Source organism: Bacillus rossius, chromosome 1 (assembly GCF_032445375.1).
Source record: "Bacillus rossius redtenbacheri isolate Brsri chromosome 1, Brsri_v3, whole genome shotgun sequence".
Lineage (NCBI taxonomy): Eukaryota > Metazoa > Arthropoda > Insecta > Phasmatodea > Bacillidae > Bacillus > Bacillus rossius.
In genome coordinates, this window is record NC_086330.1 from 71,971,648 (window position 1) to 71,988,000 (window position 16,353).

Here is a 16,353-nt window from a genome sequence, read left to right on the forward strand (position 1 = left end):
TCAAATTCCATCTATACTAGCTAATACTATCTAGCTCGGGATCGCGATTCCGGAATTTGATTTGTAAATCTAAAGATAACCAAGTTAATCGGTTTCCTTTACAAAGAATATTCAATATAATATAACAGATTCTAGTTCTGGGAAAAATGTTCGTCTTTCTTAAATTGTAATTCGCTCGGGTACTTCTATATTCAGCGAGTCTTCGGGTGATAGGGTAAGGGACCAAACCTTGCTGCAGGATACCCACGAGACGTGTAGGTTCTCGGAGACTCCTTGGTTCGCCTCATCCAGGACTGTGATATTGGCGTTGCTCCTCCGTCCTCTAGCGTGCGGCAGGAATACGCGATGTCACGACTCCATCCTTCAGATTATGGGCTGGACTGCGCGACGTTCATCCTTCCCGGGCTCCAACTGTGACTTTTCAATCTTCAACAGGATTCTTCTTTATTCGGAATTATAAAAGGGCATTTAATCTTCGTAGTTTTCAAAGCAAATTAGTTATTTGGCGATCTCTTAAACACGGATTTTTGCTGACTTCTCTTCTTAAGTAATTATTTAAAATTTTGATGTCTGAGTATTATCTTCGTCGATTAAATAAATTATTTTTTTCAAAACTCAGTTAATATTGGCATTAATAACTATTTACAATCTTCTATAAAATATTCAATTATAAATCAATGTCAAAATCGTTGCATTCTAGCTTTTGTCTTAATCAAGTCTGAATTCGTTCTAAAAGAATATTTTCCCTGTCACTAGTAAACAATTTTCTTTAGTTTGTTGTTAAAACAAAAAAATAGTAAAATTACTAACCATTACTGACGTGTTCATCATTAAATTAATAGTGGTTTCAAAAAATACTGCTATGCTAGCCTTGACAATATTTAAAATAAAAAAATAACATAGAGTAATACATAGACAAAACGATAACCAAAGAAATTTACAGTCTGAATTAACCATAGAGTGCAAATATAATCATACAGAATAAAATGTCATTACTAAATAAATGTTAAAGGAAATTAAATATTTACTTTCTATAAAGTGTAAATATTGCCTTTATAGAATTGCCCCTTTCAGAAATGTTCATAATGGCAATTTTTCATAAAGACATGATGACATTTCTCACAACTTTACTTGAAGTGTCCTTTCACTTTCGGCTATCAAATGTTCGATACTGTTGAAACCTAATCACCAATTAGTTTGTTCATGTACACACACTAAACAATAATCTTAACATAACAAATGATAAACCTATATGTTAATATTTACAACAAAAATATAATTATCAACAAATAGTGTATTGTAAACGTCTGTGATGTATTAACATATTTACAGGAATTTATGGTACCACAGGTGTGTAATATTCCCTGAGCTGTGTGATATTGTAGAAATCTACGAATTGATTAGTAACTCTATCCGAGATTTCATAACAATTGTTTCTAATTATTCTCGTGATAACATAAGGTCCTTCGAAAAGTAGAAATAATTTCTTTGTGACAAATCTCCAAAACTGACTACTAGGGTTTGTTCTTTTGAGAACGAGATCTCCACATTTAAAATTCATGTTTCTCGAGGTTTTCTGTTGATTCTTACGATTCCTGGCCGCCGATGTTAGTTTGGCTTTGACCATTTCTTCCGTCTCCTTTCTTATTTCATCTAATTCTATCTGCTCTTCGTTGAAAATTTCTCTATTCAACTTAGGTAATATGAATTCCGGAATGATTATTGATTTGCTTCCAGTCAGAGTTTCAAACATTCTTGTGTTTCGTTTAAATATCGGGCCGGTATTGGATACAGTTTTTTTTTTTTTTTTTTTTTTTATGAAAAGGTTTGCCTCGTTTTACCTCTATGCTAGCTTGATATATTTTATTTAAGCCTGGCTTATCGGAAAAAATGTCTCGATCAGTATTTAACAATCCGAAAAGGGATTCTTTATCATGTTCATTAATTATCATGATTCCTTTAACTGCATTATTCAAATCCTCTTCTGTAGCATTTAAATTTTCCACATTACTGGTGCATATAAATGCATACGGGTCTTCCCTACGAATAAGTGCTACGCATTTGTCTGTAATTTGCCAATTTTCAGTAGTCGTTGGTTTTTCTATTTTATCCATGGCCGTAACCATCCATCCGCTGAAGTCCAGTATTACTTTACTTGCGGTAATGAAATCTACTCCTAAAATAATAGGTTTGGCTAACCCTTTGACAATTAATACAGGTACATGTTTTTTATTTCCCAATCCTTCTATCTCTAATAAGGTCTGTTTGTTTATAATGGGACTAGCCCTAGAGTTACTCCTAAAAATTTTAAACTGGGTACAGGCATTAGTGGTAATTTGACTCCAGCAGATTCTATCATATTGATGCAATCTTCACTGATACACGATATTTCCGCGCCACTGTCTAATAATATGGGTGTTTTAACTCCATTCACTGAAAGTGTGATTTCCGGACATAAAGCTGCTTTGCAATGTTCGGTGCTTTCACTTTGTTCGCTAAGTAAAAACTCTCTTTCATTTTTCTTTGAATAATATGGTATTAATTCTCTTAGTAGTTATACTCGTAGCATGAATATTAGACTTAGTGTTAGCCCCTTTCATTTCTTTATTAAGGAATGACGTACGGAGCCTTTTTTCGTCATTCCTACTCAGTTTTCCACATTACCGACAAAACCTTTTCTTTGATTTGGTAACCATGTTGTCGCTAAAGTTTCGTTATTCTGAGGTGACGAAAACGCCTGCGTTTCTCCTTGTATTACTTCGGTTCCTCCATTTGCTTGTCTCGGCGTCCATTTTGTGTTATTACTCTCTTCCCTCGGTAGAATAGAATAATGTGTATTTCCTCCTTGTTTAATATTATAGTTTACACTCGCAAACTCATTATCCCTCTGCGATGGTATAAAAGTTCTAGCATCGACTCTATATGAATTAGGTGCTGTTTCCGCAGAACTTATAAATTGGTTATCTGCGTTTTCTGAATGTAATAGTTTGGATTTAAACCAAACTGCCCCTTCCTGACGTGGACTATCTTGTCGTTCCGGTTCTCGGCTGTCTTGTCTCTTTCCGTTTTGATTTTAGTATCTTCGTCGGTTCCAGTAATTGTTATAACGACGTCTACCCTGATAACTATTATTGTTCCAGTTATCATTAGAGTATTTAACGTGTAACGAATTAACTTGCGGTGGTTTAGGTCCATGGTTCTGGTCGTCTTTCCTATTTCTCCAATTCTGATATAACGGTGTCGACTGACTTGCGTTCTTACGTTCTAAAGGGGTCTTCTTGGTCAAAACATTTATTACTTAGTATAAATCAATTTGACTTTGAATAACTCGAGTGTACTTAGACTCATTCTAATGGATTTATAGAATAAAAGCAAAAGAACGAATCATTTTATATTAATTTGTGGGCGCCAACAACTTTTAAGAAGTTGTAATTATGAGTAAACATTAAAAGTTTGTTAATATGTCGACTAGATTATGAATGACACAATATTCGTATAGTGATCGGAAAATAACAGTTATCAATTTTCAGTGACATTCAATAACTACCAACTGATATTCATAATTTGTTTCATACCAGTAAAATAGCATCAACCTCATTGAACCTGTTTTATTGTAAGTCTTCAATCAGTGAATGTTTACTATACAAAATGAATTAATTTTTATTATCCTGACTATTCAGTAGGTAGAGCTGGGTATGTCGTCGTAAAATTCGCTAGTTCGTTAGATTAGATGACATGCAACATTTAAACATTAACTCAAGTTGTCATAGACTGAAGAATTCTGGTATTGGCGAAAGAAGTATTTAAACTGATTTTACGTGATTTTAACTATTCCGGTGTGTTAGTTTTGCAAAGCTAGTAAGTTTTGCTAGATTCCTTTATAAATATATGACCGACCTGTAGGAATAGTTCAGTGTGATAGAACTATGCATTACGGTTTCTGTCTTCGTTATACGGGAACTCAGCAACGAATATTCCGCGTCTTCATCCTTGAAATGTCTCTCTGCCTTTCTACGACTTCGTCCTGGAAACGCCTCTCGTTGTTCGTCTTCGTCCTGGGAACGCCTCTCATTGTTTTCGGATGGTCTCGTACTGTTGATTATTCAGTATATTTCTTTTTTCGCCCTGGGAACGCCACAATATTTCTTCCAATCTTCGTAGCTGTGATTCATATTCTTCATCCTGGGAACGCCTCAATGTTTCTTATAATCTTCGTATAAATCGTAATTCCTCTTCAGTTCAATAAATATTTCCAAATTATCAATATTATCAATTTCTTCTATTATTTCCTGCTATTCTTCTAAGTATTCAAAATGTCATAATTCCAATTTCTTCAGTAATGTAATTTCACGTCTTGCTTCTCCAAAGGTTCCTATATCAATTACCATATTCGTTTTCTCACTTAAAATTCCAAACAAACTTTTATTTTCCAGCAATAGTTTTTCTTCTATCGTCTTCGACCAATACCAGATTGTTTTACAAACTTTTAGTCATATAATATTAAACATGAAATTTTAAAATACCATCCTTATTGGTTAAACAAAATATCTCATTCCTTGAGCAAAGAAGTTTTACATTAAAAAGATATAACTACAAAATTATTGACTTATGGTTCATAGAGAAATAAAGACATGTACACTGAAGTGACATTATAAAATATGACACATTAATTTAGTTCCTCCATCTTGTTATATAAAGTTTCCAAGTCCAACCTTTATAGTTCGCTAAATTCTTTTTGATTGTGAGAGCGATCTAATTTTTCCAGTCTATCGTAGGTTAACAGTTCTTTAAAGTCAACTATTCCGTTATACTGACATCCTGTCAATTGCAACTGATATTTTAACGGTAACTGAGATAATATCATGGCAATGAATTCCTCATCTTCCATATTACAATCTAAATATCTGGTTCGTTCATACATATCACTGTAATGGGATTCTAAATTTTGAAATTTCTTTTTCTCGTTGAATCCTGAGATTACTTTGAATCCTTGTATTCCAAAATTGCTGCAAGAATAAGTTCTCGAAATTACTAAAATTGGTGACGGTGTCTCGGCGTAATTCCCACCAAAAATACGCAGTGTTTTTTAAACAATGACTAACGCATTTCAACTTCTCTCCATCTGAAAGATTAAATACCATACAATACTCTTCGAATAGTTTCAAAAATCTTTTTGGATTTTCTGTACTCTTTCCAGTATAAGTTGGCACATTATCTAACCATTTTCTGGCAGGGTGGTGTAATGTTAAAATAGGGTCAATGGTCATTGGTAAAATATTTCTATTGGAGGTGTTTTGTTCAGTATTAATATCTGTAGAACTAGCTACACTAACGGTTTCCTTGTTGCTAATACGTAATTCATTAGTGTGCTGTCCCATTTCCTTTTCTACGTCACTTATCCTAAGTTCTACCCTATTTACTTTACCTTCCAGATTCTTTTGTAACTGATCTAGTTCCTTTTGAATTATTACAACTGTATTTTCCTTACATTTATTTTTATGTTCATGTAAAGTTTTATTAATGTTAACTTGTATGTGAGGTATGGCATTTTCTAGTGTTTCTAATCGTGTTTCCACTACAGAAAAGTTTTGTTCCATTTGTTGTTGTGTTTGTGTTACTTCTGCTCGAATTTGATCGGTTTCTGCTGCAATCTTATTCAAAGCAGTATTTAAAATTTTGGCAATATTATCTAACCTATTACTCTGTTCTTGTTCTTTACGCTCGCGTTCCTGTTTCTCCTGTTCGCGTTCTTGTTTCTCCTTACGTTCGCGTTCTTGTTCTTTACGCTCGCATTCCTGTTTCTCACGTTCGCGTTCTTGTTCTTTACGCTCGTGTTCCTGTTTTTCCTTACGTTCTTGTTCTTTACGCTCGTGCTCTTGTATTTTACGCTCGCGTTCTTGTTTTTCCTTACGTTCGCGTTCTTGTTCTTTACGCTCGCGTTCCTCTTTCTCCTTAATTTTCTCTTGCTGCAAGAATTTGAACAATTGCTCTATGGTAGTGTTTTGAGATTCTTTTACCTCGGATGCTATTTCTTCCTCCTGTCGCGGCTGATGATCATTCGATGTGTTCACATCGCTAGGAATTACTGAACTAGTTCTCGCTTCCATTTCTTCGGTCACTAACCTCACTTCGTCAGCTATGTCTGAACTAGAACTGCTACCGATATTATCCTTGTTTCCTCTGAGGAAGTACGTTGTCCTATTTTCTTCTGCTAACATAGTGTTAACTGCAAGTTTACCATTACTCGAACTTCAACGTTGGGCACCAAAAACTGTGGAGTCAGCTAGTGTAAATATTGAAATTATTTAATGTATTTAATAATTTCGGTTTCTCTAGCCTACCTCTCTCAGTTTTAAGAATTGTATCAAGAAGCTTGTGTCTGAAAATCAAGGTAAAGTGTGTCAAAAGTATGTTAAATACTAATATCGTGACTAGACCTTGTAATAAAGTGTAAACAAATTCAAATGTACGGTTTATATTTGTGTGTAATGTTTGCGATGACGGTGACAATACACTTTGACTTGCACAAAATCACACTTAATAAAAAAAACTTATCTTAAACTAATTTATTTTAAACTACAGATGGAATTTGTTATTAATTTCAACTTCAAAGCATCTAACAATTCTTTCACTTGAGTGAATTATCTTTACTATCAAATGTTAATTATTTGGATGTCATTTATTTTAACTAACTTCAGTCCGGTAGAGCTTGGACTACTGGGTACGAAACTTGCAGTACCAGTCAACCAAAATAGCAATACGTTATTCCAATATCAAATTCCATCTATACTAGCTAATACTATCTAGCTCGGGATCGCGATTCCGGAATTTGATTTGTAAATCTAAAGATAACCAAGTTAATCGGTTTCCTTTACAAAGAATATTCAATATAATATAACAGATTCTAGTTCTGAGAAAAATGTTCGTCTTTCTTAAATTGTAATTCGCTCGGGTACTTCTATATTCAGCGAGTCTTCGGGTGATAGGGTAAGGGACCAAACCTTGCTGCAGGATACCCACGAGACGTGTAGGTTCTCGGAGACTCCTTGGTTCGCCTCATCCAGGACTGTGATATTGGCGTTGCTCCTCCGTCCTCTAGCGTGCGGCAGGAATACGCGATGTCACGACTCCATCCTTCAGATTATGGGCTGGACTGCGCGACGTTCATCCTTCCCGGGCTCCAACTGCGACTTTTCAATCTTCAACAGGATTCTTCTTTATTCGGAATTATAAAAGGGCATTTAATCTTCGTAGTTTTCAAAGCAAATTAGTCATATGGCGATCTCTTGAACACGGATTTTTGCCGACTTCTCTTCTTAAGTAATTATTTAAAATTTTGATGTCTGAGTATTATCTTCGTCGATTAAAATTATTATTTTCTTCAAAACTCAGTTAATATTGGCATTAATAACCATTAATAACCATTTCTATAAAATATTCAATTATAAATCAATGTCAAAATCGTTGCATTCTAGCTTTTGTCTTAATCAAGTCTCAATTCATTCTAAAAGAATATTTTCCCAGTCACTAGTAAACGATTTTCTTTAGTTTGTTGTTAAAACAAAAAATAGTAAAATTACTAACCTTACTGTTGTGTTCATCTTTAAATTAATAGTGGTTTCAAAAAATACTGCTATGCTAGCCTTCATGGGCGCAAATCTGTAGGATTTCCAGGGGGGGCCCGTGAATTCTGTGGTTTAAAAATTTGGCGCTAGAGGTCAACCGAAACAAGTCTTCTCTGGATTATAAGCTCGTATGTTATACACTTTATTTTTCACACGTCCTAAATGCGTACATATTAATGTTATTAATCATTTGAAACAAAAATGTCAAGTTTATGTGAGAAAAAATTTCTTGTTTTTCATTTTCGTAATAATACATCGTCTGCTTTAAAAGGCACAGAATAATGTATATACTTCAGTGATGAGTCCTTTATTTGCCATATTATTCTTTAAATTATTTTCGATTCTCTTTAGAGTATAAAATGTCAGCTTCACCGTAGAGACCGATTAAGTTGCTAAGAAAATCAGTAAAAATTTAATATTAGGGTAACAGATCTTATTAAAATCATCTCAATCTGACGAAGTTTGAGATGTAAAGAATGCGGTTACATTTAAAGGCTTCCGTACCCAAAGGGTAAAACGGGACCCTATTACTAAGACTCCGCTGTCCGTCCGTCTGTCTGTCCGTCTGCCACCAGGCTGTATCTCATGAACCGTGATAGTTAGACACAACAAATACTAAAAACATAGTAAAATAAATATTTAAGGGGGGCTCCCATGCAACCAACGTGATTTTTTTGTTCGTTTTTGCTCGATATTGAATACGGTAACATGTAGACGCTTGAAATATTCACAGAATATTTAGTTATATATTCACTTTAAAAATAAATGATTAAATTAAAATAAAACAAATATTTGAGGGCGGCTCCCATACAACAAAAGTGAAAACAGAATAAAATTTTACAAATGATGTATTTCTGTTTCCGCTATAACAAGAAATGCTAAAACAGAATAAAATAAATATTTAAGTGGGGCTCCCATACAACAGACATGATTTTTTTTTGCCGTTTTTATAGATAATGGTACGTAACCCTTCGTGCGCGAGTTCGACTCGCACTTTGTCGGGTTTTTTTTTATGCCACATCACATAATTACTGCGATTCAAATGCTGTTCGTGTAATTTTTTGTTCACAGTTTTTGATGCGCTCTAAAAACCCAAAGCGCCAAAGCTAATAAACGGATCAACATCAAATGAACGAACGAATCATATTAAAACCCTTAAAGACTATTTTATTTAGTAAAGGCATCAACCAGGTAAAAAAGAAAAAAAACTTAATGACACAAATGAAAAATCTCGGAGATAGAACTATGAAATTTATCCTACAGCTAATTGAACCACATACATTTCTCGGCTTATATTTAGTATAATCGGTATTTTGGCAGTGAATTATTTACAGTAGAACCCGTTTATAGTAAACCCGCCTATAATGAATTCCCGTTTATTGTGAATTTCCGTTTCGGTCCCGGCAAAATGATGTGAGGTTATGTATTAATTTATTGGATATAGCGCACAACTTTTGTCAATGTTGATACGTTTTCCCGTGTACCACGAACAAATTTTGCCGGCATAATGCACATTTATCTTAAATATTTTCATATAATTACAAGTATTTTCACAAAACGTCTACTCTGGATCACATTAACGTTTTTCTCCGCAATATGCTACTCGATTGTCCACTGTTCATATTATAAACAAGTCGTAATCGAGTGGCCTCGGTAGGCTACGTGTAGCCAGAAATAGTGCTCAGTTTGGTGAAAATAAAAATAGTTTTTTCCCTGCATGGTTAAAGAATGGGCGAACGCGTGTACATTTAATAAGTTATCAAAATTAAACATAAATTACACAAATACGTATGTACATTATAGCAGCAAATTCAATATTTTTACTTCTCATTTATATCGTTCACGTTTCGGACATTTTGATCGAGTAAGGTTTGTAAGACTACCACTAGATAGAACTCTGTGGACTAAATTTTTCCATAGAAAGTAAAACATTTTCGTTCCAGCTTTAGCAACTGCGATACTAAATGATACGTAGTGATCTTTGATGCGCCAAACTCGTTATTTTTCGTTTATTTACTTTTGACGGTAAAAAGAATTTCGTGTTATTAAGCTGCAAATGTGCTTCAATAAGAAATACGTACATAAAAAAGGGTGAAAAACGTGTTAAAAAACGTAAGGCATTATCTGTGCGAGATAAACTGGACATTATTAAAGAGGTAGACTCCAACCCCACTGTCCTGCACGTGTTAATATCAAAGGAACTGGGAATTGCAACATCCACATTAAGTACAATATTAAACAAGCTGAACAATCTTCTTTCTCAAGCTGCGAATACATCACAGAGTATTAAACGCCTGAAAAAAGGAAAATACGCCTATGTCGAAGAACCATTAATAGAAAGTTTGTACATGTGTAGTGTATTAAAAATAATATCTGCATTTGCTTATAAAACTGTTGCTTTGAGTATTTTCATTCGTTCTTTTCTTGGCTTAGGCCTATGTGTAGTTAAGATTATGCTTTTGAGTATGTATTGCCAATATAAAAGTTTTCCCAGATATAAAGTTTCCCCTCTATAGTGAACATATAAACTACTCCCTTCAGATTCATTATAACAGGGTTCTACTGTAGTTAAAATATGCCGCTTGATTAGTTATTAAAGAGACGCGTTTGCTTCCTTATTAACTTAAATACGGATGTGTAACGTTTAAAACTTCTTTCTCGCTCTTACTTCTGTTTACTCGTGCAGTGTTGCAGTTATCAAATAACAAATGTTATAAAGTAATTATCGGCCATGAATTGTGAAATTTATCGTTTGATATTAAAAGGGGAGTGATTTTAAATTCCATATTGACGAGGAAAAAAATTATTCCATGTATATTCACATGTAACGTACAGAACAGCTAGCCTTACAGAATGGAGATTAGCTAAAAAAATTCCAGAAAATGGTATATAAGTTTCAGTTTGTAAATAAACTAAATTCTGCTATAATTACGGTTAAAGTATTAAGTTGTATAATTACTGGAAAAAATAACGTTACATAATCACTTAAATAAAATATATTACCTAAATAATAGTCACTACTTATAAAACAATCAAGCTTACCAGGTGAGAATCAGATTCTGTTTTCCGTTTCTTCCACGTCATGAACTTATCCATGTTGATGTTTTCCAAGAAAGCAGAAGACTGGCGCACACGAGAGCAAAACCACTTTAAAAACAGACTACCTGAAACCTATAATACTGTCGTTTCAGAGGACAAGGTAGTGTGGGTAACAATGGGGAGGAAATGCTAACGGAACTCTACCCTAGCTTCGTCCTTTGGAATGAACGGTTTCTAGGAATTAAGGGTTTCGAAGTTCTCACTGGAAAACTCCATACCATGGCTTTCGCAGAAGGGGTAGGGGAAAATAACTACGGAACTCGTAGGTACGAATGTAAAGCATGTCAAAGTGTCTGTCGTCGTTGTAAATAATAATCTGATATATATGTGTTGTGTACACCATTAACTTTAAAATCACGAAGTGGGCCCCCCCAAGGAGGGGCCCATTAATCCCAGGGGGGGCCCGGGCCCCCCCGGCCCCCCCCCCCCCCCCCCCCCCCGGGATCTACGCCCATGCTAGCCTTGACAATATTTAAAATAAAAAAATAACATAGAGTAATGCATAGACAAAACGATAACCAAAGAAATTTACAGTCTGAATTAATCATAGAGTACAAATATAAACATACGGAATAAAATGTCATTACTAAATAAATATTAAAGGAAATTAAATATTTACTTTCTATAAAGTGTAAATATTGCCTTTAAGCCACGTCCAGACGATGCAATTTTCCGTGCAACTTGCGCTGCGCGCATGCAATAGCGCATGGCAAGCGCAAGCAGCCTGTGCGTCGAGCACATGCGCGTTTACCTGTAAATCAGTAGCGCGTCTGGTAGCGCACGTGTTCCCATTGTCAGTGGGTATCATCGGCCATTTCCGTGCGCTACGCCGTATTTGTCTACACAAGTGTACATGTTTTTGTAGTTGAGAGTTGTCAGAGTTCAGTTAATTGATACTGTGTTTGTGCATAGTGAATAACTAATGTCTAGGGGCAGGCATTCTTCGCGAATAAATCTGATCAACTATTAGACTGCAATAAGGTATACCTGCACCAGCGGTTTCTTTCTTGTGACTGGTTGCAGTATGCGAGAGAAGTCGCTGTCATATTCGACCAAGCCACTCCGGACGCCTTAATTACTGTGATTGGCGTGATGACAATCGACATGTACCTGAGAAATAAACTCATCCAATCACAAAACGCAGATGATGCTACAGTGTATTAACTTCCAGCTAGTCTCATAATCTATTCGGGAAATATGCATGGCCCTACTAATGTCTGATAGCCAGGAAAGCACATTGCAGTTCATAAAAGACTACCTTAAACATGAACTCGTGTGGAACACACAAACAACTTCGAAGGGATGCCATCATTGAACTAGGACAAAAGTATGGACTAAATGAAAAAGCTGTGAAAAATAATATCAAAAGCTTACATTGTTATTTTAGCAAGGAGCATGATAAAGTCCGTAGTGCAAAAAGTGGCATGTCAGCGAATGCAAAGGAAGTGCCGTCATGGTTTGCATACAAAGCACTGTTGTTTTTGAAAGACACGGCCGTACCATTTCAGACTGTGGAGAGCATTGATGACAGCACCAACAATGATGACAAAATTGAGATGAATGTAAGTATAATGTAATGTATTTGTGGTGTGATACATGATATTATATTTGTGATTGCTGACAAATATGTATCTGCACAAATATAAAAGTTATCGTCAGTTACTGTGCATCCAGAATTTATCTACTGTAGCTAAGTATGATTACTAATTTAAATACAGAAAGTGGTTAGACAATATGCTGAAACATTACACATCATGACTGGAAATGACACAATTACTTTGCAACGATTACAAATACTGGTGTTGCCAAGGAACAGACCCCACTCTTGACATAAAGTATTCACGAAATTCGATCCTGATGTCGTGAGCCCTCGCAGAAGGCTTACGTGCCCAAGCCTGCAGGGGCAAAATACCAGTATCAGATGCCACTGTTTGCCTCCACAAACCATCAACAACATTGCCGGTATTAGCATCCTCACTATCCAGGGATCCGAATAGCACATACAACGTCCGGGAAGACTTCTGTTTTCGCAGAAAATTATGCAGATACACACAGAAAAGTACAACGTCTGCAACATTTGAAATAATTTTCATTTCTATTGGTTTCCTAAAAATTCTGAAAACTGATGGCAGCAAACTGAAAGCCTTCTCAATAGTACGACGTGCCATAGACAGTCGGTAATTAATTTGCGAATTCCGAATGCTTGAACACGCCATCGTCTGAAATTTTCTCTTGACATCTTACATTACAATATATAAAGTTGTGGTCTGCATCCACAACTCCTAACAGTACTATACTATAACATCCTTTGTAGTTGTAGTAAGTAGACGGTTGCACTACCTTCTGGACACTGTATCACAACTTGCTTTCCGTCAACAGCACCACAGCAGTTAGGATGGTTCCATTTTGCTTCAAAGATACTCGAAATTTCATTCCAATCTTCACTCGATGGCATCTGAAATAAATTTATACTATTTATGCTATAAACGTACACATATTGCGTATCTGTTAGTAATACTAGTTAAAACTATACACAGTAGCAAATTTCCGCATGAATGTGTTGTGTTTATACTAGGTTTCGGAAGTAAACGAAGAAACGAATGCAGAGGACGATGTGCTTCTTATTTCTCATCTCAAATCTCCGATAGAAGGAACGTGTAAAGATGTCAACACTACGAGTTCCAAATGAACAAACGAAAGAGTACGGTGACCAGAGAGGAAGAAGCATTCAAGATCATGAAAAGTGTGTGTACAAACATGAAAATAAACTATGTCCATGCTTCCTTTGCAGAATTTGTTGCTCACAAGAACGGAACCTACCATCTACTCGATTACAAAACATTGCTCACAACCGTATCACTAACATTCTCTTTGAGATCGAGTCACAGGATGTTGTTTAATCAGTCGTCTCTCCATTCCAACCACTAAATTACCTGCCAAGCACAAGTTCCACGGGTTCTTCATCGTCAGAGCAATATATAGAGCTGCGTGTGCCTAATCATGATGAAGCAGTTGATGGTTTCGGCAACAGCAGTGGTAGCAATGTGTTTACGCCTGAGTAATATGTTCATAAATGTATTGAATGCATCCCGGTATTCTTATATTTTGTATCTCTACTTCCTTTTCATATATAGTGTATTGTATTTAACATCATTACATCAAACATCGTTACGTCAAAATCCTGTCGCGACATTCGTGTAAAGTGACTAAACAGCACTTCTCCGTCCTATTGAAGCTCTCGCATGTTATTTTGTCTGCTTTTAAAGAACTCTTTTTGCCATAGTCTTCTTCTTCTTGAACGAGACACAAACTGCAGCAACCACCGCACTATAGATGGACATTATTTCAACTGCGCACCTTGCATCCAGCGCAGCGTGTAGACAGGAGCGAGCATTGCGTCTGTAGGCATGTGCGTCTTGCATTTTCATCGTGCAATATTGCATGCACTAGAGGCAATAGCGCACAGCGCAAGTTGCACGAAAAATCGCATCGTCTGGACGTGGCTTTATACTATCTTATCCCAATCAACCAATTACACTTATTTTTCAGTTTTTATTCACCTTATTTTCCACAGCCTGCTACTCTCTACATTGATCCAGAACATTTTCCTGAACTTCAAAATACAGTGAAATACATTGCAAGCTATTTTACGAAAAACATGATTTTTTTTTAAAATAAAAAAATGCTGTATTTTTAAATTAGTGAATAAGTTAATATTTACATACTGAACCCTAGCTGTTCACAAGTTTTTGTTAATGGTAAATTGTATTTTAGTTCAGCAATGTTATGAACATAATTATTTACTTTTTTTTTAAATATTTATTTTGGAGAAGAAATGTCTGTTTTGTCATAGATATACATATTCAGCAAGTATCCTGCTATTGTATCACATGGTGATAATTCGAATGTGACTATTGATTTACACACCTTTGAAACTATGATGTTTACTTCTTTTAATGCCCATCTCAATGGAGTTTTCATGTTTTGTGGTGTTTCAGTCCATGGTTGTTGACAGTTTGTTTATTTTTTCCCTATTCTGATGCATGTGACAAAAAGAATACAATTAATATTTTGTTTTCAAGTTTGAAATGACAAATATTCCGTATTTTGAATTTTTTAGGTGATTTTTTCCGTTCTTTTTAGTGAGACAATAGCGAAAAAATAAACTTTGAATACTTGTTACATGTTAAAAACATTGCTTATTATTTATGTTCCTTACCTAACGCAAAGACAACTAAACTTTACAGAATTGTTTGTAAAAAAATAATAGCAGGTCTTGGTCCTCATATCTTAACTATTTTATGTGGGATTTTTGTCTGTGTCAGCTGAAGATGTACTGTCTGAAAGACAGTATGATGGAGCCGTGAAGTGTGTCCACAGGCTCATGTGGGGTTGGTTGCAGATAGTGCAGGACATCCTGGGCTCGTTGCTCATGGTGCTGGTGACGGTCGGCTACAAGACCAAACTGAGCGCGCTGCTCCTAGTGCTCCTGCTCGCCATGCTCAACCTGTACCACAACGCCTGGTGGAACATCCCTGACTACAAGCCCCTGCGGGACTTCCTCAAGTACGACTTCTTCCAGGTGAGCCCCGGCCCTCCGCGCTACATGCATGGGTTCCTGCATCTTGTGTGACGGTACACCCAGCAGTACTTGTACAGCATTTAAATAGAGTCAGAATGTATTGTCAGAATAGAAAGATATATTTTTAGAATGGCTTGACTCAGCATGTTTTTGACTCTTGTATCCATACAACTCCTCCCATGAGAGGTGTAAGTTTTCCATATTTCACACCTTACTTTGATATTTTTCTATGCTGCATGGCTTAAAATAAATGTAGTTTAGACTAATCTCCTCTCTTTTGTTTATGAAACACACCCTCCATTACATATTCCTGTTAAGGTGCAGTGGACAAAATATTCTTTTTCTCTTGTTACAGTTCAGACCTCCGGCTTGCTCTAGTTAGTTTGATGGGTGCTAAAGCTGTTTGATTTCATGAAATTTTACTAATGTTATTGATGATTTTAAAATGAAATAAAGTTTCTTAAAAACAGTTTACCTATTTTAACAGTTTTTCTAGCCCTTACTACACTGTTCCAGAGTGCAGTAAACTCTGTTGTTACAACCCTTCATGGTTCCCTGGAATAGGGTTGTAATAGATGTGAACATTTGTGGACCAACAGACCCACTCTCGACCTCTGACTGTCCAAATATGCCATTTCTCACATCAAGTTAGTGTTCTGTGATCTCTGGTAAGAAATTGACAAAGTTTTCAAAATTAAAAATCAATTAATTTTAATAGCATGTGTCTTCTGATAAGAAATGCAAATTCAACCTTCTACTGTCACCAAAATGAGCATAAACATGGTGCAATGTGTGGGGCAGTAGAATCGTTTAACAAAATTTAAGTAAATTTTACATTGATTTCATAAGTAAAATGAAATTAATTTTTATTAAAATGTTTTTTTATTCTACATGGGGTTGTTATCTTGCACAGCACAGTACGGATGTGGATGCCTGGCTTTCACTGACAGCGGGAAGAGAGAAAGAAAGTAATGGCTCCTGCAACACTCCATTAGCATGCATGTGTGCATACACTCTCATTCATTTCCTCCCTCCCCTAACCCTCAC

General features: G+C 35.7%; 2 protein-coding genes across 2 annotated transcripts in view; one reads left to right on the top strand and one right to left on the bottom strand.

Annotated features, from left to right (window-relative positions):
* LOC134529689 (uncharacterized) overlaps positions 1-16,353 on the bottom strand; it is a 117,825-nt gene that overhangs the window by 87,029 nt on the left and 14,443 nt on the right. The window lies entirely within an intron of this gene.
* Positions 1-16,353, top strand: part of LOC134537575 (surfeit locus protein 4 homolog) — a 55,740-nt gene that overhangs the window by 36,162 nt on the left and 3,225 nt on the right. The window contains exon 5 of the mRNA XM_063378163.1: positions 15,127-15,306. Coding sequence (XP_063234233.1) covers positions 15,127-15,306 — 180 coding nt within the window. The remainder of the gene's footprint in view (positions 1-15,126; positions 15,307-16,353) is intronic.